Source organism: Copadichromis virginalis, linkage group LG14, assembly GCF_057382275.1.
Source record: "Copadichromis virginalis isolate Kocher_CV1m ecotype Utaka linkage group LG14, C_Virginalis_male_GT1.1, whole genome shotgun sequence".
NCBI lineage: Eukaryota > Metazoa > Chordata > Actinopteri > Cichliformes > Cichlidae > Copadichromis > Copadichromis virginalis.
In genome coordinates this window covers 4,790,100-4,810,899 of record NC_140631.1, presented here as the reverse complement: position 1 = coordinate 4,810,899, position 20,800 = coordinate 4,790,100, and the positions used below count along the sequence as shown (strand labels likewise).

General features: G+C 38.5%; 1 protein-coding gene across 4 annotated transcripts in view; it reads left to right on the top strand.

The window, feature by feature from the left end:
* The window catches only part of ksr1b (kinase suppressor of ras 1b), a 56,946-nt gene extending 36,480 nt beyond the window's left edge, over positions 1-20,466 (top strand). For 3 of the 4 annotated variants that reach the window (XM_085479065.1, XM_085479068.1, XM_085479067.1), the window contains 18 exons: positions 2,913-3,060; positions 4,313-4,709; positions 4,926-5,089; positions 5,209-5,275; positions 8,189-8,272; positions 8,372-8,433; positions 9,687-9,799; positions 9,956-10,130; positions 10,909-10,963; positions 13,018-13,063; positions 14,181-14,441; positions 14,538-14,734; positions 14,935-15,031; positions 15,369-15,502; positions 15,594-15,725; positions 16,128-16,263; positions 17,692-17,822; positions 18,458-20,466. In XM_085479065.1, coding sequence (XP_085335191.1) covers positions 2,913-3,060; positions 4,313-4,709; positions 4,926-5,089; positions 5,209-5,275; positions 8,189-8,272; positions 8,372-8,433; positions 9,687-9,799; positions 9,956-10,130; positions 10,909-10,963; positions 13,018-13,063; positions 14,181-14,441; positions 14,538-14,734; positions 14,935-15,031; positions 15,369-15,502; positions 15,594-15,725; positions 16,128-16,263; positions 17,692-17,822; positions 18,458-18,539 — 2,481 coding nt within the window. In that variant the 3' untranslated portion in view covers positions 18,540-20,466. Of the gene's footprint in view, positions 1-2,912; positions 3,061-4,312; positions 4,710-4,925; positions 5,090-5,208; positions 5,276-8,188; positions 8,273-8,371; positions 8,434-9,686; positions 9,800-9,955; positions 10,131-10,908; positions 10,964-13,017; positions 13,064-14,180; positions 14,442-14,537; positions 14,735-14,934; positions 15,032-15,368; positions 15,503-15,593; positions 15,726-16,127; positions 16,264-17,691; positions 17,823-17,954 lie in introns of all 4 variants that reach the window. The other variant, XM_085479066.1, reaches the window with a different exon arrangement.
* The last annotated feature ends 334 nt before the right edge of the window (positions 20,467-20,800 follow it).

Below are 20,800 nucleotides of genomic sequence, written 5' to 3'. Positions count from 1 at the left end.
TGACACGACTAGACTCGGATCCATTACAAACTAATAGTTCTTTGTTTGCATGCTTGTCGCAATGTGATCACCGACAGTCACTTGTATAATGTCACATGCTCTTGCCCCACCCTTTTTTCTATGGTCTCACAGTCTTTCTTACGTTTTTCATGGTGGGGGGGGGTCACGCTGAGGAGAGTGGCTCTGTGTGTTTAGAGACGTCACGGGTGCTGGGCTGGAGCGAGAGTGAAAGTGAGGTAAAGAAAATGTAAATCGTCCGTTCCATCTGTCTGACATCCCGCAGGATCTCTTCAACCTGAGTCTGCTGCACGAAAAAGTACCAGTGCTATGAAAGACATCATGTTTAGTACCAGTATTAAATTAAGCCAGTCCTTCTGATCTTGATAACTTCAAACCAGTTGCCTTGATGTCATGTCATGAAGGTGCTAAAGAGACTGGTTCTTGCCCGTCTTAGCTTGCAGGTGAACCTGTTCAGTTTTCTTTCCAGTGGATGATGCTGTTACCTACCTGTTGCAGTGTGCTCACTGTCACCTAGATGGTACTGGTGGCATTGTGAGAGTCATGTTTTTTGATTTATAATACCCTCGCTTCATTCTGCCGAATGAGAAGGGGTGGGGGGCACGCTGTCTGATGTGGTGGTCAGTAATACTGTGGCACAATAGGGGACTCCATTCCTGGTTTACCTTGTACTCCTCAGATTTCCAGTACAACAGTGAAACATGCCATCTGCAGAAGTTCTCTGATGGCGCTGCAGCGGTTGGGTGTCTTAAGGCTGACAGGAGTTGGAGTACAGGGAACTGTGGAGTGATCCAGAAGAAATCTTTTTTTTTTTTTTTATCACTGTTGTATATAATTATAAATTCCTGCGCTCAAAAATAAATTTTTTGGTTTTTCCGTTTGTCCGCCCAGATTTAGCCAGATGCTTGACGTCAGAACTGAAGAAGCCTCTTCACATGTCATCCAATTAGCTTTTTCAGTTTAGTTCAGGCTGCATCTGTCGTCCGTCTGTCTATCCATCCAGATTTAGCCAAATTCTGCAAAAGTGGACAGATAGCACTGTTTAGTGTAAAAGGATAATGGCTGAAAGCATACCGCAAAGCTAACCTAAGAGTTTAACAACGTAATGAAATGAGGTCTTTATCTGTGTAAGTCATCAGGTTATACAGTCTGGTCAAAAGTTTAAGACCACTTGAAAAATAGGAAGAAAAAAAAATCATATTTTGCATGGTTGGATCTTTATTCTTAATTATTCAGCAGTGATAGCAGTGATAAACTTTTGATCGGGACTGTAGTAGTCTAAGATGCTTGGAAAGAAGCTGAATGAAGTTCCTTATATTTCACCTGTCATCCAAGAGGCTTCTTCATTTCGGAACTGAAGAAGCCTCTTAGAAGCCTCCAGTTGCTTTCTTCCTTAGAAGTGAATTATTGTTCAAATACCAAGTCAGTTGCCTGATCTCAACTAAATGGAACATGCTTTTTCATCATTAAATATAAAACTGAATACAGAAAAGGCCAGAAATGAGCAGTAGCTGAAGGTACTGTGATCGCCACAGTGACTCTAAAGTAGAATCACTGTGGTGAGGAAGAAAATGTTTGCAGTCATGCAGACAGATGCTTGCAAAGAGCTGAAGTTGTGTTAGCAGCAAAATGGCATTGTTCCTGTCTTGGTTGCAGTTTGCAGTTTATCATTGTTCTCGTATCCTTTTTTGCAATAAAAATAAAAGTAATGTTCATATCCACACTTTAGATTGCACCACTATTTGCCTCTTTCCGCATACAAACTGAAATTAGCTGATTGTAGCATACGTACAAGTGAAACCAATAAGCAGAATCGATAGGCAAGCAGACTAACAATTCCAAGGAATTGAACTACTGGGAACTGGTTCTCTACAAGATCTGGTTCTCTACAAGAACTGGTTCTCAATTTCCATGCGTACGCTAAGCCCCTCCTGAATGATCAAGCCCCTCAGCCGATGTAGCCACGCTTTGGGAGAAGCACATTCATTTATTCATTGTTCATTGTGATTGTAGGAACATGGATCACCCAGTTAGTTGACAGCTTTGCTTTCATGCTCAGCTCCCTCTTTACCACAGCAGGCCAGTGCAACATCTGCAGTACTGCAGATGCTGTGCCAGTCTGTCTGTCAGTCTTCTGCGCCACTCTCCCCTCACTTGTGAACTAGACCCTGAGATACTCGAACTCCTTCCCTCAGGCCAACAATTCATCTCTGGCCCAGAGAGAGCATTCCACCATTTCCTTGCTGAGAATCTACACCTTAGATTTGGAGGTGTAGATTCTCATCCCAGCCACTTCAGCTGCAAACCACCCTAGTGCAAGCTGGGGGTCACTCATTGGTGAGGCCAACAACATCTGTGAAGACCAGGAACATGATCCTGAGGCTACCAAATCAGAAACCCTAGGCTACTGGGCTTTCTCATAGACCTTGGCCCACAAATTCTTTTCATAAAAGTTATGGATAGCATTTAGCATTTAGAAAGGGCAGTTTTGACAGAGTCCAGGTCTCACTGGAATGAGTCCGACTTACTGCAGTGACTAAATGGCCCATAATAACACGTTAGTCACCTGGTACTCCTGAACCGCTGCCCACAGGATGATCAGAGGGATGAATGTCTCTAAGTCCTCAAAATACAAGTTAATTGAATTTTAAAAATATATATTTCTTGTTTAGCTGCTTTTGGTTTTCTTGTTTTTTGGTTATCATTTTTTCTTTGTTTCTCTCGTTTTCTAGTTTACACATTTTTGCTGGTTGCAGTATTGCTTATATTTTGGTATACTTGGATTTTAAGTCAACGGGAATACACTTTGGGTAAAATCTGGCATATAAATAAAAGCGAGTGAACAGTAGATAACTTAAGCTGTCGGTGATATATGTCATCCTTGTGTCATGCAGGCTGCAGCAGGGAAGCTCTCGGTGGACAGCTTGCTGCAGATGTCCAGCTCTGAGCTGCAGGACATGATGAGACGCCTAAGCTCCAACTCAGAGGATCGCTCTCGCCTCACTACTGCTCTCTCCTGTCTAAAGAGTGTTAATGAAACAGGTGACCAAAGAACCTCCCCTTCTATGTTTTGTTTTTCATGAGTCATTTGTAGAATAATTCATCAGAGGATATTTCGGGAGGGGTATATACAAGAATTTTTTAATAGCAGTGCTACAATTCATACTTTAATCATCTGAGGTGGCTACTACATTGTTTTAGATGCTGAAAAAACAACCCCACTTATTAAATTCCACTGAAGAAAATTAATATATTTCCATGAATTTTGTCAGTGGCCTGGTAGATGTAATCTAGCATATGTTGACTTTTTTCATGAATGGTTAGATTGTGCGCAGCTATGAATTGTGGGGTAATATTGTGAAGGATGCCGTCACATAAAGGACAGCTGACGTGTCCTCTTTTAAGGAGGTAATGAAGCATTGAAGTTCTTTTCCTAAGCATTTGGAGACTTTGAACAGCTTATGTTATGGTTGCTGCATAGAGACTTCAGGATCACTTCACTCTGCTTAGAGCCTTCTTTAGCAAAATTAAGTATTTGAATGTACCCATTGTCTCTAGTTTTGTTTGGATTTCTTTTTGTCATTTGTGTTCTACAAATTGTTTTATTACTAAAATGCAGCACTGTTCAAAAGTAAGGAGTCTCTCCTCTAATCTTCATATTTTTGCAAGGAAATTGGGAAACAATTTATTGAAATGTGTGCATACATGGAAGTACAGTATATAAGACTCTTAGGGACTTGCTGGTGCAAAAATACTATTTTATATGTGTCAAATTTTTTGTAACTGGATTTTTTTCATAGATTAAGCTCAAAGAAAATGGAACAAATTATGTGTTTTTGTGACATGCTAAAGATGTGTGAATGAAAGATTACATTATATTACATTAAAATTAAAAAGATTCAAATTTTAAAAAAGTTTTTTGCTAGGTTGCCTGTTATGTTTGGACAAAAAACTGTTTTATCCATTCAGTAATTCACAGGCCAGTCTCAGGTTGCTGAACAAACAAAACAAATGCTTCTTGGAAAATGGTCAGGTACAGGGAGTGAACTGACAATGAGTGAAGAAACAGCCACTGTCAAAAGAAAAACTTTAGACAGAAATCTGAAAGGACTATTGCTGATGACCACTTTAAAAAAATACAGAAAAAATTGTTATTCCTTGGAAGCAAAATATAAAGAAATGAGGATTGGCACTAAATAATACAGTATAATTTTCAGCTCCTACAGAGGTGTTAAAAGTTTGATCAGACTGATTGTATTTCACAAGTAATGATCCAAACTGTCTTTAATTCTAGGAGGTGATCTGAGGCATAACTCAGGCTCCTGCAGTTCTGAGTCACAACAGGACAGCAGTCCCTTTTCTCCTATTAGACCCTCTTTAAGCTCTGGTAGCCCTTTTACCTCATTAAAACCCAACAGCAATCATGGCCGCTCCATCTCTATATCAGTGGTACCCTGTTCAGATGACCAGGGACCAACTGTACCAGCTGAGAACATGAGTGATCCGTTCTCTTTGGAATCAAGCACCCCTTCGCTAACACAGGTCTCAAAGACCCACACGTTCAAGTCCTCCCACACACCACCACCACCCTCTCGCAAACTGTTGCAACTGCTTCCCAATATTGCACTGACGAAAAACAAGAGTCATGACTCACAGCCGACCAACCGCAACGAGGATCCTGGGACACGCAAGTAGGTTTTAGAAGGAATTCTGCAGTCATACATTTTCAGCTCTACTTTGACAGGAAGATTTCTATGTACTTTCCTGAATCAATTTCTTATCTCCACAATTGTGAAAACTAATTTAAAAAATCATTTTGTCTATCCTTATAGTGTAATTCATGAATCACATTTATAGTGTAAGGAGGTTTCACCGTAGAATTTACAAATTTGTCGGTGTCTTTGCAGGGCCTGTAAGAAGAAGAAAGTGTTGGCTGCTATTCAGATCAACGGCTCTGGGATCAGTTCTGAAGATTCAGGTCTAAGATCACCTCTGCTGTCTGCCCAAACACCTGGCCCTGTCCCAGCCTCAGCTCCATACATGATGCCCGTCGCCCCCATCTTACTGGACAGTGAGTTTCTATAAAAGCTACCGGAGTGGATTTCTGTTCACATAGACTTTTGGCCCTTCTCTGTATCAATTTGACAGAATCTCTTCTTTTGATATGCTGGTTTCTAATATTCTTCACAGATCTAGCCATGCAGAGAAGTTCCCCCCATACAATAAGAAGAGACATTGGCCTGGCTGTAACCCACAGGTCAGTAACCAGTTTGAAAAAAAACTTCTAGTTATCACATGTTATGTTATGGCCACTGCAGGTGATGCATTTTACATATTGTGTTTCGAAAACTAACTGAAACAATATTTTGAGCATCTAACTTAAGCCAAATAAAATAAACAGGAAATGTTAACACAACAGCTATCAGGAGGAATTGGTGCATGTCGAGTCTGGGATGTTTACATGACATGAAGTGGTCTGTCTGTACAGTAGTTCTTAAAACATATTAGGCTTTTTTTGAGATACCACTTAGAATATAAAAACAAACGGCTAACACAAAAATGTAAACTAAACTAAAATTACACATTTTCAAAACATAAAATCTGGAAACTGAAGCTAAAGTGAACTAAAAACATAAAACTTTTGACATTCATTTATCAATAAATTGATATCATCTTGATATCAGTGATATCATCTGCATAATCTTTGTGCAAGTGTGAATGCAGATAACCATTCACAGTATTGTTGTTAGCCTAATCTTTATTATGATTATTATCATTCCATCTTCTGTATTTTTAGTTTTAAAAAATTATTATTATTTTTTTAGGCATTACGGTTTTGGATTTAGAAGCAGTTTTTCAACCAGTGCACCGAGAGAAATCTGACAGGAATTTGCCACAGAGTAACAGTATGGCAGTAGTAACTGGATAAAGCGTTCTGATTGGCCAGTTAACTCCAGGCTTATTTTTTATTGGTGGATTTGTCTTCAGCAGATAGGTGGTTCAAATCTGGGAAGTTGGGGTCAGTAGATGACTTTTTGAATCATCTTTTCTGGCTGGATATTAGAGCTGAAACCATTTGCCTGTCTGTAGTGGATTCTCCCACATTTCAACTCATCTAACCTAATATAATGTCTGTCTGTATCTCCCCGCTAACATGGACCTGGTCTGAAAATAAAACTCACAAAACAGTTTAAGATTAACAACTATTTTACCTGCAGAGAGACACACACACACACACACACACACACACACACACTCAGCAGGTTAGTGTCAGTTGATGACTTTCCAAAGATTTGAATAAGCCCTTTTGTGAAAGAGAATCTGGACTCTGCAGGATCTTATGACAGGCTACTTTTTGTGAACTTTAGCTCCACTTTCAGGTGGGTCACTGACTTCCTGTTTGAAAGGAAGCAACAAAAGCAGAATGTGGCATGTCACCACCTCTGCTAAGAAGATGCTGACGAACCCTCGATTAAAGTGTTTGTCACACTGTCCTCTGACAAGATGCTGCCGTCCATTCGACTTTATTTTACTGACTTCCTGTTTGAGAAGAAGTCATTGATCTGCACACACAGCAGATTAGAGTAGACATGCAGATATTCTGCTTTTTCTTTCAAGATTTTAAGATTCTTGGGTTTAGATGTTTAAAACACATAAGACAACTCTTCACGTGATTTAAAGAATATCAGCTTTCAATATTCATTCCGATTTATTTGATGATTCTAAATTTTCTTTTGTCATTAGCTTTTTCTAGTGTACATTGTAAAGACGTTTGGCTACTTTGAAACTTCTTCTGTGTGAACTTCAGCTTTCAACAGTTCTGCAGTTTGGCTTTCATGTGAATGAGTCAGCATATTCAGTGTACACACTGCTGTACAAGATTGAGCAATTATAAAAATCTAACTCAAACCTTTCAGCTGTCAGTATTCACTCTGCATTATTTCAGGAAACCATTCTCTAGTTTTAGTTCTGTACATCGCCACCGTGGATTTTAAATGAAACAACTCAAATGCAGTTGAAGTGCAGGCTTTCAGATTTAATTCAGTGGGTTAAACAAAAAGATTGCATAACAATGTGAGGAACTAGAACATTTTTTAAAACAATCCCTTAATTTCAGGGGTTTAAAAGTAATTGAATAAATTACTTACAATGGCTAATACTTGGTTGAAAACCCTTTGCTGGCAATCACGTACATCGCCAGATGCTGTATTTCCTCCTTTTTAATGCTCTGCCAGGCCTTTACTGCAGCAGCTTTCAGTTGCTGTTGCCTTTCTGTCTTCAGCAAGTGAAATCATGCTCAATTGGGTTAAGATCAGGTGGCCATTCAAGAATATTCATCTCCTTTCCTTTAATAAACCCCTGGCTTGCTTTGGCTATATGTTTTGGGTCATTGTCCATCTAGCTGGATTTGAACAGACAGTATGTCTCTGAGCACCTCAGAATTCATTCGGCTGCTTCTGTCCTGTGTCACATCATCAATAAACACGGGTTTCCAAGTGCCACTGGCAGCCATGCACGCACATGCCATCACACGGCCTCTGCCGTGTTACAGATGATGTGGTATGCTTTGGTTCATGAGCCCTTTCACACCTTCTCCATACTTTTTTTCTTGCTGTCAGTCTGGTCGAGGTTGATCTTGATTTTATCTGAAGGAATGAAGGAATAGCCCATGAATGCCCATGAAATAGCCTTTGAGTCCAATTTGAGTGAAATTTTATGTAAACATATAGTATGTTTATTTCATACTGTACTATACTGGATATACTATCCTCTGTACTACATGTAATACTATACTCCTTTTTACATATGAAATGTTATTCTTATTAGCAGACTGAAATGATATTTGAACCTGTGATCAGGCCTTTGGCTTCATCAGGAGAAATTTAAGTTTTTTAGCTTAAGAAAAAAAAAAGCTCTAAGAACAGCTTGATGAACAAGATGTTTTTTGTTCTTTCCTGAATTCCTTTGTATTCACAGCATGCAGAAGTTACTATATGACTTTACACTGTCAGTCATTCTAAATGAAATTATTATTAAGTTAAAATTCTACATTTAGATATACAGTCACAAAATTTAAGGCTAGGGTTTTAGTCATCTATTATCACCTGACTAAATTCTTAAACATATTTCTCAATATATTTGTCATATTTGTTCTCCTTCTCTTTTGCAGGTTTTCGACTAAGTCCTGGCTCTCCCAAACATGTCAAGTTTGTTCTAAGAGCATGATGTTTGGTGTCAAGTGTAAACACTGCAAGTAAGAACTGTAAAGATAAGTTGGTGCACTCTGTCAGACTGCAGTACAACTTGTCATGACTTCTTTAGTGTACTATTTAGAGTATTCTTCTCCTCACAGGTTAAAGTGCCATAACAAGTGTACCAAAGATGCACCTTCATGTCGGATATCATTTGCTACATGTAAGCAACATTAAAATAATTTAGTGATGTGTGACTTTACTGGTCTAGTGGTGTTAAAGACTACATTAGAAATCTGGTTAGACTGGTTAGAGATTGGAACGGGCCAATTTCCAGCATTCGTGGCCCTGACCAGTGACCGGTTGGTCATCCTCACCTATGTTCACTTACTACCTGGTCCATTTCATGCATGTGCAACACATGCACAGCAGTGCAGGCAAATAGTTATGTGCTTACTCACAGCCGCACATATATCAGTATGAAAAGTCCTGACTGTGATGAAACTGTTATCCAGAGCTCAGAAATGGGTGGGGCTGTAGCTCAGGAGGTAGAGCAGGTCATCCTTAATCAGAAGGTTGGTGGTTCTGTCCCTGTATACTCCAGTCTACATGCCAAATATCACTGGGCAAGATACTAATCCCAAGTTGCTCTCTGATACAGTCAGCCGAGTGTAAATGTGTGTGAAAGTTAGATAGAAAGCACTTGCGTAGAAAAATGAGTAATGAGGCATGCTGTATAAATGCTTTAAGTACTTGGATAGAGTAGAATAGTGCTAAATAAAAGCCAGTCCACTTAAATTTAGCTACCTACAAGCCAGCAGTCCTTGATCATTTGCTCAATTCTATGAGTAAAGGAGAGTAAAAAAAAAAAGTGTTAGTCTGTTATCTAGTGAATTCGTAAACATACTGGGATTACCACTGATTTGTTTTATAACTCTATTGAAATGTGGGGGTTTTGGTAAGGGAAAATATGTTAGATAAAAGTGGGTATACAGGGTTTTTTTTTCAGTTCTATAAGTGGGAAAATATCCTACAACTTGTAGTTTTAGGAAAATTGTTATGGAAATTATATTTTTCTTTGTGGTCAGTTGTAGTTCTTAGAAATCAGTAACAAAGGGTTTGCCAGGTCACAACTGGTGCCGCTCTACACTACAACATGGACCTCGAGAGGAGATGCAAACCCAGCCTGGGGAAGGAAGGGAAGATGAGGGCACATGACAGTACTTAGTAATGTCTGTAGACAAATCATCCAGGTGATTCAAGTCTAGCGATTACTGGCAACAATGCTATTAATTTTGTAATGGACTCCCTTTAGCTTTGACAGTTACACTAGTAGCATATTAGGAAGGGTATTATAATGGGCAGGATAGTATCAGCAAGAATCTAACATGTTAGGGCCTGTTTATTTTATTTTAGGAATTGTAAAGTTTTGAAAATATTTTAAGCTCAAAGCTTGTATTTTTATCTGACCGGTAGTGCCAAGGATGCGTAGGGCAGAATCGGTACCATCAGACATCAACAATCGGATTGATCACACAGCCGAAGTCTCAGTGCAGTTTGGCACCTTACCAAAGGCACTAACCAAAAGGGTAAGTGCAGTTTTCTAATATGTGTTATATCTCATTCAGGTCTGCTCTAGCTCTTTCTATTCTTCAATACTGAAATGGAGAAGATTGTTGAGATCAGTGTGCAAGAAATAAATAATGTGAAATAATTGAAATAATGGACTCCTTGTGTGTTTGGAGGACCCTGTCCCCAGTATTAACCAGCTGGAATCCAGCAGTAACCCGTCATCAGCCACCTCTTCCACACCTTCCTCTCCAGCACATTTCCAGCAGAGTAACCCTTCAAGCGTAAGTGCCACCCCCCCACCTAACCCATCACCACAGAGCTCCTGGGACAACCGCTTCAACTTCCCAGGTATGCAACATAATAAAGACAGCATTGTTTCACTCTTAGAAACGATATATTTAACTATAAATTCAATTAAACATTAAAGTTGTAGAAATTACATCTCTAACAAAAGTGAAAAGTGTGTTTTTGTGGAAAATAAGCCTCATTTGTTGTCAGGAAGACTTTGTTGAGATGTGGGACTAGGGGAATGTTTACAGCCCTGTGAGTCTTAAGAGCTTGAAAAAAAGATGACAGCTGGACATCTTTAATTTATGAAGATGTTTCAATTCTCATCAAAGAGGCTTCTTCAGTTGTAAAAAAAACGCTGGAGAATTCGAGGTATACCTTAAACTGCACCTTTTGTGTTTAAAAAAAACATTGATTAAAAAAAATATATGATTAAAAAAATATTTGGTGAGTTATTCCAAATAAGTTTAAAATGATATGAAAATCAGTGTACTCTGTTTTTATGTAGATTTTTGAGAATAACCAACTTTTATTTTAAAACTAGGCTGCATGGCAAAACAAGTTTTTCATGTTTAAAAGTGTCAAGTGAATGATTGAGCATGTGAGCATCGTGATCTATCTTTGAACCATTCAAAGAATTGTTGTAAAGTGTTTTATTGTCAAACTGGTTAAAAACATTTTTAAATGCTCAAACGTGATAGTTTGACAGCTTCAAACTATGTTGGATTTAACATCCTTTGTCCTCATGTCATGTACTGCAAGTATCCAAGCATCAATTTGGAATGATGATAAGTAGTTTTGTAGTAGTGCAATGCTCTCAAGCTGAGTTTTCCAACAGATGTTCCTGCCTCCACATGCAGCGTTCAGCATTCTGGCAGTCACAATGAGTCTGGGTAAGAGAATACAACATTCATGTAGCGATCCAATGATGCACTTTTATTTCATTCATATACTTACTATCATGAGTTCAAGTCAGATTTGGTAGGAATTCAAACAGTAGCAGTGCTTTACCAAACAGTCCACTTACATAGTACACTTTCTAAATTACTTTAAAGTTCACAAATGGCTCTTTCAAACTGTATGTTAGCATTTAACATTTGTAGGTATAGTTTGATATTTCTCCTTTCTCTTTCTTTCTCCTCCTCCACCGCTGCTCTCTCTCCTTCCTTATTTCCCCCTCATCCTCTTCCTCCTTACCTCAATCGAAGTCTCTAACACATGAAAGCTTACGTGTACATAAACATACTTATTTATCCCCAATATTGTCACAATTGCTTATTGTCACGAGATTAGACATGCGACCCTCCCCTTTCCAGTTTACTATGAGCTGTGTGAACAACAGCTGATTGAAGTGTTTGTTCCACTAAAAAGAAAGTTTCACTAACACAAGTTAGCAGCACCTAACAACAGCAAAAATGGCAGCACTAACTGGCAGAAAATTTGAGGATATCTTCGACAACTCACCATCTGTCATTAAAGAGAGGTGAGCTTCAATGACATTGACTTGCATTGGACTCTTTTGCAAGGTTTTACAGCCTTCCTCCTCTTTTTATATTGACACAGTGAGTCACTCTCTTTATCCACCAGAGCAACGCAAATTTTAAGATTTTTTTTAAAAAGTATTGTTAGATTGACCTGTATATCACTGCGGTTTTTCTTTTAAACTCTTTTTTAAAAAAATCCAGTATTGCTATGTAGAGAGCACACACTGTACATAAATAGTATTTATGGTGATATTCAAAATTATTATTGTTAATGTTTTTGTAAAACATAAACTAAAACCTAAAAAATAGTTTATTTACAAAATGTTCTTGAATTTGTAAAACTCATAAGATAACATGAGTTGGAAACAAATGGCATCTGAGTTTCTGCTGATATTACATCCTATCAAAATACTGACCACCTTTATTTGTGGTTTTAGGAAACTCCATTCCTGGGTCTGCCTCCTTGCAGGAGAATAAAGTCGAATCTTACATCACATTTTTCTAGCTTTAGGGCACTTACACTGTAAGCCATTTGTTCATATATGTCACGGTCAGCAGGAGCTGACTGCGAGAGTGTGAAAATGAGGTGCGGACATAGGGGGAGACGGAGCAGAGCCTTGAACAAAAAGCGAGCTGTTTTATTCAGACTGGTAGACATGAAAAGAGCCCAAAACAAGAACGACAACTAAACTGGAACCCATTCTGGGAAAACTAACTGAAAATTCTGATCAAACATGATAACGGTGACAACTAAGATTACTATGAGTTCTATGATTATGACTAGACGTGGAAACACAGACGTTCTGACAAAGAGAATGGAACACGCAGACTAAAGGGGTGATCAGGGGAAGTGGAATCACATGACACAAATGAACATAGTGACACCAGAGGGGAAGTGTAAAACTAAGCACATTGAACGAGGAAACGCCAGACCTTCAAAATACAACAGGAAACACAGACGTAGAAACGACAGCACCAACTAGACAACATGAAATATGCTGACACGAAATACATGGCAGACTACATAAAGGAAACCAGAACAGACTTACAGAAGAGGACATAGATGGACCTAAACTAGAATAGGCTCAACTAAAACCTAACTAATAATGCAACACCAGAACTACACATATTATTCTAAGAAAATACAAATTTACCAAAAAACACTCAAAATGCTGGGTCAGAGACCCAGCCACTGACAATATAGTTCTTTATGTGGGCCGGTGTTTTTGGATTGGAGCACCTTGATAAAAGCCTCACATGCAAACTCTATAAAATAAGGCTCCAGCAGGCTTTGGAACAAAATAGTTTTGCTGCCCAGCACAATGCCGGGACATGGAAAGAGGAGAAAGAGGAGCCGTTTTGGCAGCCAGTAGCTCTCAGCAAGTTTCCAAATGTAGTTATTCTAAAGATAAATTAATTAGTTACAAATTTTGGTGAATTCTTGTTAATTTCTTTGGTTTCAGGATGGTGATTACTGAGACACAAATAACAGCCACAGAACAGGGATTGGTGAGTAATAGAAGCCACATAACTTATTTTCTGTACAGCACTTTGGTCCTGTGTTGGGTATTTTAAAGTGCTTTATAAATAAAATCTGATTGGATTGGATTGCAGTATATTAAATTAAAAAGATGAAGGGAAAAGGATGTGATTTGCTGGTTTGTCTCCATTACATGTATATTTTACTCATGTCATTTTCCTTTGGTTTACAGTACTTGCCAATGCACTGTGCTAAAGCATGTTCCTTTTTTTCTGGCACTGACATCCATTTGGTAACTTTTCAGCTTCTTTCAAATGTTCCAAATTTTGTTATTTTTCAGCCTTTTGTTCAAACGATTCAATTCATTCTTGTCTCACAAATCTACACACAATACTTCAGCAAAAGCAAGTTTTTGGCTGCTTTGTTAATGTATTAAAAACTGTTCCATTTCTATTATCCTATTCCAAATATTCAGACCTTGTATTTAGTACTTTGTTAGAGACCCATCCTCGTGTCTTCTCATTAATGATCCTACAGCCATAACCAGAGGTCCTGTATTGAACATTCCCATTAGGCAGTACTTTTTTGGTGGAAACATTAAATGATGTGTTGGCTATATTAACATCAGACCTACCCAGTGTTCGGGACGTTTTTATTCCTCGCAGAACTGCTTCAGATCCAGCTGATTCATTCAACACCCAGTGTGACTGTCTATATGAGGTTATTTCACAGTATCTCTATTGGATTGAGGTCTAGCCTGTAATGGATTTGCTGGGATGTTTAGTTGGGTTTATTATATTTCTTTATTTAACTTAAGGTCATTTCCTGCCTGCCATTATCTTTGAAGATATTGGTAAACATTTCCTCCTAATGACGATGAACTTTCCAGGCTAAAAGGCAGCAGCATCCCAGTGGAGCAATCTTTTCATACTCTTCATACTGATGGATGTTATTTATTCCATCAAATATTTCTTCCAGCAACCACAAGAATTGTATAACTATCCAAAACACTTTTGGTCTGAATGGAGAATTACAAGACTGCAATACCTATTTCACATTTGTATACCAAGTGCTGCTATTTCCAGTAATAGATATCAAAGTGTTTAACATCAGTGTTCACTTTCATTCTTCTGCCATGTGTTACAGGAAGAGGAAGGAGAGGAAGGAGAGGAAGATTACACAGCTATGGATAAAGAAGAAGCTGACCAGACTGACACAAAAAAGAGTTATTCCAAGGAAGAGTATGATGAAGATGGTCTGGATGATCTACCCTCTTCTATATGCCGCCGTCAGGCTGTTGGCCGTTCTGGGGTCCCCATCTCTCGTAAGGTCAGCCAGACCAGTGTCTACCTCCAGGAGTGGGACATCCCGTATGAGCAACTACAGCTGGGAGAGCTTATTGGAAAGGTGAAAGCAGATTTGTATTGTAGAAATATAAAATCCTGTTCAAAAAATGAAAAGAAAAAACATTATTATTAATTTAAATTTTGGCTTTATGTCCAGGGTCGCTGGGGTAAGGTGCATAAAGGTCGCTGGCATGGTGAGGTGGCCATTCGCCTTCTAGAGATTGATGGCAACAATCAGGATCATCTGAAAGTCTTCAAAAAAGAGGTTATGAACTACAGGCAGACCAGGCACGAGAACGTCATCCTGTTCATGGGTGCATGCATGGCTCCTCCTCATCTTGCTATTATCACCAGGTACTGCTGCATGACTGCTCACCTAAACACTGCATTGTCACTCGTGCTGGCTTCCCCCCATTTCAAGTGCAGTTCCAACCACAAGTGCATATGTGCACTGTTGTATATAAAGTTCTATACAAAAAGTTGTTTGCTGCTTTTTTGACTTTTTGTGATGTGATGTTTATTTTGTAACCATACTGCATGTGTTTCCTCTGCAGTTTCTGTAAGGGTCTGACTCTGTATTCTGTTGTAAGAGAAAGAGGTCACCTGCTGGACATAAATAAAACCAGACAGATTGCACAGGAAATCGTTAAGGTAAGTAATACCTGCATATTCTATTGGTTGATAAATAAGATGGAATTGTAGCCAAGAAATGCCAAACATACACTATGTACATTATATAACAAGTAGGAAAATGTACTGTTTTGGATACAATGTCAAGATTGAAATATGCTGCACTTCAGCATGTTTTGGTGCTTCCCCTCATCCCCAGTGCCACGATTTGAAAAAGTTTAGTGTCACACGTAAAATAAAAATCTACACAACGAGGCTTTAAACATATAAACTAAAAATATCTACTGTTGGGTCGTCTTCATTTTCTTTTTGTGAATGTAGGAATATCTTTTGTTCAGAAAATCTTTGTTTGTTGCAGGGAATGGGTTATCTTCATGCTAAAGGCATCGTTCACAAGGATCTGAAGTCCAAGAATGTGTTCTATGACACAAACAAGGTGGTGATTACAGACTTTGGCCTGTTTGGAATGTCTGGTGTGGTACAAGAAGGCAGGTAAGAGTGAAAGAAACTGCATCTAGGCAATAAATTTATGGTGAGCCGTGTTTTTTCTCCTAATTATTCTTCTCTGTGTTTCTGTGTTTAGAAGAAAGAATGTGCTGCGGATACCACAGGGCTGGATCTGCTACCTGGCTCCAGAAATTGTTCGAAAATTGAGCCCAGAGGTTGATGAGGACCAGCTGCCTTTCTCCAAAGCTGCTGATATTTATGCTTTTGGGTATTGACTAGTGCCATTTATACTAGAAACTATTAATGTGATATTGAAGCTATAGTTTATATTATGCAGTTCTGCCTTTTAGGTTCTTAACCTTTACTTTGTTATAATTTTATATTAGCTTGTTTTTGTGTTTTCTGTGGTACATAACAATTGTTTAATTGTTTGGTTTTCTCGAAGTTAAATCAGGATTTTTACTGTTGCCAGCTAACATAGTAAAGTTGTTTTTGTAGAACCATAAATTCAGCTATCCAGACATGATGTGCGACTTTTAGCTAGAACTGCACACAGTTTTTTAAAACCTTTGTTTCTATTTTATTCATGCTCCATGTTGCATATTTGAGCACATGATGTAAGAAAATGTAAAATAATGTAGTACATGAAAGGATCTTGTGTCATTTCCAGCACAATCTGGTATGAGCTGCAGATGCGAGACTGGCCAATTACCAACCAGCCTGTGGAAACTATAATCTGGCTAGTGGGTCGTAATGAAGGCATTAAGAATGTGCTGTTAGAGTCCAATCTGGGCAAGGAGGTCACGGTGAGTCTGAAGATCATGTCTACGAAAAAACTGACCCTGTTGGTAACTGTCAACAATTTACAATATATATTTTCTTTGTTCCTAATGTGGGAAATGCTGTTGATGTAACAGCAGTATTAATAATAATCATCATAATAATCATAAGTATTGCATTTCAACATCAACACAGCACAGCATAATGACATTACTAGTGTTGTAAGAGCGAATGGTAGAAATAAAACACCGAACACATCTTTCCTTGCCACACAGTTGTATTGTAGAGTTGTTCAGTGTGATTTATACAGCTTCTGTGCTGGTCTCCCAGTTTAGACTGTTGTTGATGTTACTTGTACTTCTCCACTACATCAACATCCGGTTCTAGGATACGCATGGGCTATGTAGCTGTTACTTTCACCACTGGTCTGGTCTAATTCAGGCCTAGCTGAGTTCAACACCCACGGGGAACAACTCTGGCTTATTGCCAGTAAGGCAGACCAACAGTTGTACAGAGACCAAATGGCTCATAGTTACGGACCAGACGGCCCTCAGAGAGCACTCCAAGGGATGCAGGAAAAAGCTTTCTCCAAGTCTGCAAAAAACACGTAGACTCATTGGGCAAACTCTCACCTGCCTCCAAATATATTTAAGAGTTTGAAGAGCTTGTACAGTGTTCTGCAACCAGGATGAAATCTTCACTGTTCCTCCTGTATCCTAGGTTTAACTAACAGACAAGCTCTTCTTTCCAGTGCCATAGCATTGACCTTTCCAGGGAGGCTGAGGAGTGTAACTGCTGTAACTGTAACTGGAGTACACCTTCTGGTTCCCAATCCTAAAGATAGGAACCGCCACCCCAGTCTGCCAGTATAGAGGCACCACCCCAGAATTCTATGCGATGTTTGTAGAGCCGTGTCAACCAAGACAGCCCTACAGCTTCCATAGGCTTTTGGAACTCAGGGCGAAATTCGTCCGCTAAGGACTTGTTTCAAGCTGTTGCTCCTAAGTGGTTGATGGCTTTCGTGGTGGTGATGGGGCCATCAAGCTGAAAAAGGAGTCCTATCAGGTTGGATTAGCCTGTAGGACTTCAGAGGAAGCTGATGGGTACCAAAAGGCCAAACTAAATGTGGTTCAGGCGGTAGCTGAAGCAGCAACTCAGGTTTCGGAGGACATCAAAAAGAAAAGTAAAGAAAAGAAAAGAAAGAAAGCAAAGGCATAAATTTGTAAAATTTCAGTTTCATCACCATGCATCAAATGTTTTCAGTTCTCAACAAATTTTGTTTAGCATTGTCTTGAAATAAGAAAAATCTTTTCTTAAAAGGCATCTTCTGGATAGCAACACGTGTAAAGTATTAAAAGTATTAATATTGATTATATTATTATTATTTTCATATTGATTAAAATTTGATTACCAACCAATCACCATGTTCTATCTGTTACCTACCATCCCAACAGGAGATCCTGTCTGCCTGCTGGTCCCTTACGGCAGATGACAGGCCACCTTTCACCCAGCTAGCAGGCATGCTGGACAGACTCCCTAAACTCAACCGCAGGCTTTCTCACCCTGGACACTGGAAAACAACAGAGTAAGTGTCATGGAGTGACAGTAAATTCATAATCTGGGTGAACCAACCCACTACACTATATAACATCAACATTCAAAATGTTTACCTATTTATTTTAGTCATTGCTCATCAAAATCTACATTTTCATTTCAGAAAAATTTGAAATTTTATGAAGCTAAGAGGAACCATTACACCATCAGTCAACAAAAATGCTGTAAATAGTGTTTTTTAAAGAAATGTGAAAAATGTAAAGCTGGCCTGCTGATGATCAAATGATATATATGTACATACTTAGACTGTTTTTAATGTGACTACTGTTTTGTTTTGAGGAACGAATGAATAATGTATCAAGTAAATGCATTTTTTCTACTTTGGCAAATTAGGCACTATCTTTACTTTTTCTTCTGATACGTGATAGTGTTGATCACAGTCTGTAATGTACCGCATTTCTCTTTTTCTTCTGTCTTCAACTTCCTCTTCTCTGGATGTTGCCTGATTCACCTTGGCCTGTTCCTGTTGTGCCTCATCTCCTGACGGCTTCCTTTGGGTCCTGCATTTCCATCTTTATCTATGATCTTGTTTCCTTTCTTTCTATTTGCTTACTTGTTTTCCAACATTCCTGTTTGTCTCCTGGGTCCACTCCTATTTTGGTTAAGGACACTGGAAAATCATGAATGCCTGAGACATCACTGCCATCAGCATATCACTAAGTCAGGCAGTGAGAGCTTGTTAAATTGACTGAAAATATGATATGAAAGATGCAGCTCTGACAGATTTCCTATAAGATCGGATATTATGCATGCACCAGCCAAAATTTGTATTCTAGATGAAAACCAGCAGATGAAACCTTTTAAGTTCTGTCAGGGATGTCACTTCTGCTCACGAGTTTGGAACCCCTTTCAAAATGTAATTGAAATGAGTGAAGATTATAGATTATAAGTAAATGAGGAAGTAATTTCGGACACCACTGAAAACAGTGACATCATAATACCTGGGTTTAAAAATGCTTTGCTTTCATCTTTATCTCTTTTCCCTTGATTAACCTGTGTGCCTACTTCCCCCCACATTTCTAACTCCCAACCTTCAGTGAATGTAATTCTTCTTATATATGTTTAAATGTGAGTGTAGGCATAGTCTCATGGCTGTTTGAGTTATCTGCATAGTTAACTAAGAGCTGCTGGTTTCAGCTCTTAGTTAATTTAAAATACAATTTACTTCAAGGGTTCCACCAGAGTTTACTTTCAAAGGGTCAGTTCCCAATATACACCCAGTAATTTTTTAAGTTACTTAATAGAAAAAGTGTTGTGCTTATAAATATGCATTGATTATTATGTAATTATGATGCAGTCTCATAAACTTAGAATTAGTCCAATAAAATACATCAGTGCAGATTTCTTCTAATCTTCTTCTAATCTTGAGTTGTTGATTTAGTTTTTTCCAGAGTTTATTGTCCTACAGCAGCCACCATAGCTACCATTAGGTACTTGAATTGGAAGAGAAGAAAACAAAATTCAGTTGGCTGCAATCTAGTGACATCTAGTGGAGAGAAACCGACAGCTCTTTGCAGAAATTGCTTTTTGGTTTGTTTGTTTTTTGTTGTTGTTGTTGTTTTGTTTTTTACAAATTTTCTACACACTGAAGAATATGAATATAGAAATAATTTTAGCATTAACAGTCTGACTCAAACAGTCTCTCAGTCTGCCACTGTTCTAATGTGGAATTTCTGCCTCTTTGATTCATAATATATCTCCAAAACTGAAAGTGTTTGCCCAGACTGAGTTCACTGTAGTGCAAAAGGCACCATGGAAATCATTTACCTCTCTACCAAAGTAATAAATATCACAGACAGATATGAGTTACTATTTATGTTCCACTTTGGCACAATGAAAGATAAAGATGATAGAACTGACCCTTGGAAAAGCGATTCCCTCAAAATAACAACTTTGCTTTTTTTATTTCTGTTGCAATTTTATAAGATTCCCTGAAGCTATGAAATAGCTAAGTAGTTATGAATAGATGACGAATGTTGTGGTATCGAAACCACGATAGAAAGACACTGCAGTGCTCCAACAACACTTGACAGAATGCAGCTGTCACACACTGCCACCTGATTAGTCATCATTAATTTATCAGAGGGCAAACCACTGAGTGATACCACCCACAGTGGGATATAAGAAGAGATACAAGTTATCGGTCTACTTTAACTTCTTATAGGACAACAGTAAGCGGAAGCACAGTAATAGAAAGAATGTTTTCATTATAGAATAAGGAAGATTGTGACAAGAAGCAGTGCACCCTTGCGCAATTTGCATTAGTGAGCAAGACATGGCTGTTGTGTTTGTGAGTTTTCTTTCCTCAGGCTGTACATTCACCAAAAGTGTTTGTATGTAATGGTTTCACCAGTAGGGCAAAGCCCAATTTATGATGAGAAAATTGAACTAATGCATATATGTAAATACAGTATTTTACTGCACGTTGTATTTTATACATGTTTGTGCAAGGGTTGAGTTTTAAAATGTTTTTGTTGGTACTATATTTATGTATGAGACTGTTGTTGGTGGATTGTTTTCCTTTTCTTGTTTCCATTTTTCTGTTTTTTGTTGATACTTTCAAGGCTTTTTGTCTGAACAATTTAAGACATTAAACTTGATATTTTGATAAGTGACTTGGTGTTCACTATTTTATAACAGTGTTTGTAAAAATAGCCATACATTTATTTTAAATGAATCTACACTACCAACTGGACATAGTGGTGGTAGAGATGCAGAAGAAGAGGGCCGTAGCAACATCAGGAAGAAGGAGCACGAGAAGCTGGAGAAGTACTAAGGGTTCAGAGAAGAGAAGATCTGGAGGGTGAAGGTAACGGTGGTCCCAGTGGTAATCGGAGTACTCAGTGCAGTGACCCGCAAGCTAGTGGCTCCAGCAGATCCCAGGAACAGCATTGCAGATCACTGTCCAGAAGAGCGCAGTCCTAGGAAAATAAAAAGATATTGCGCAGG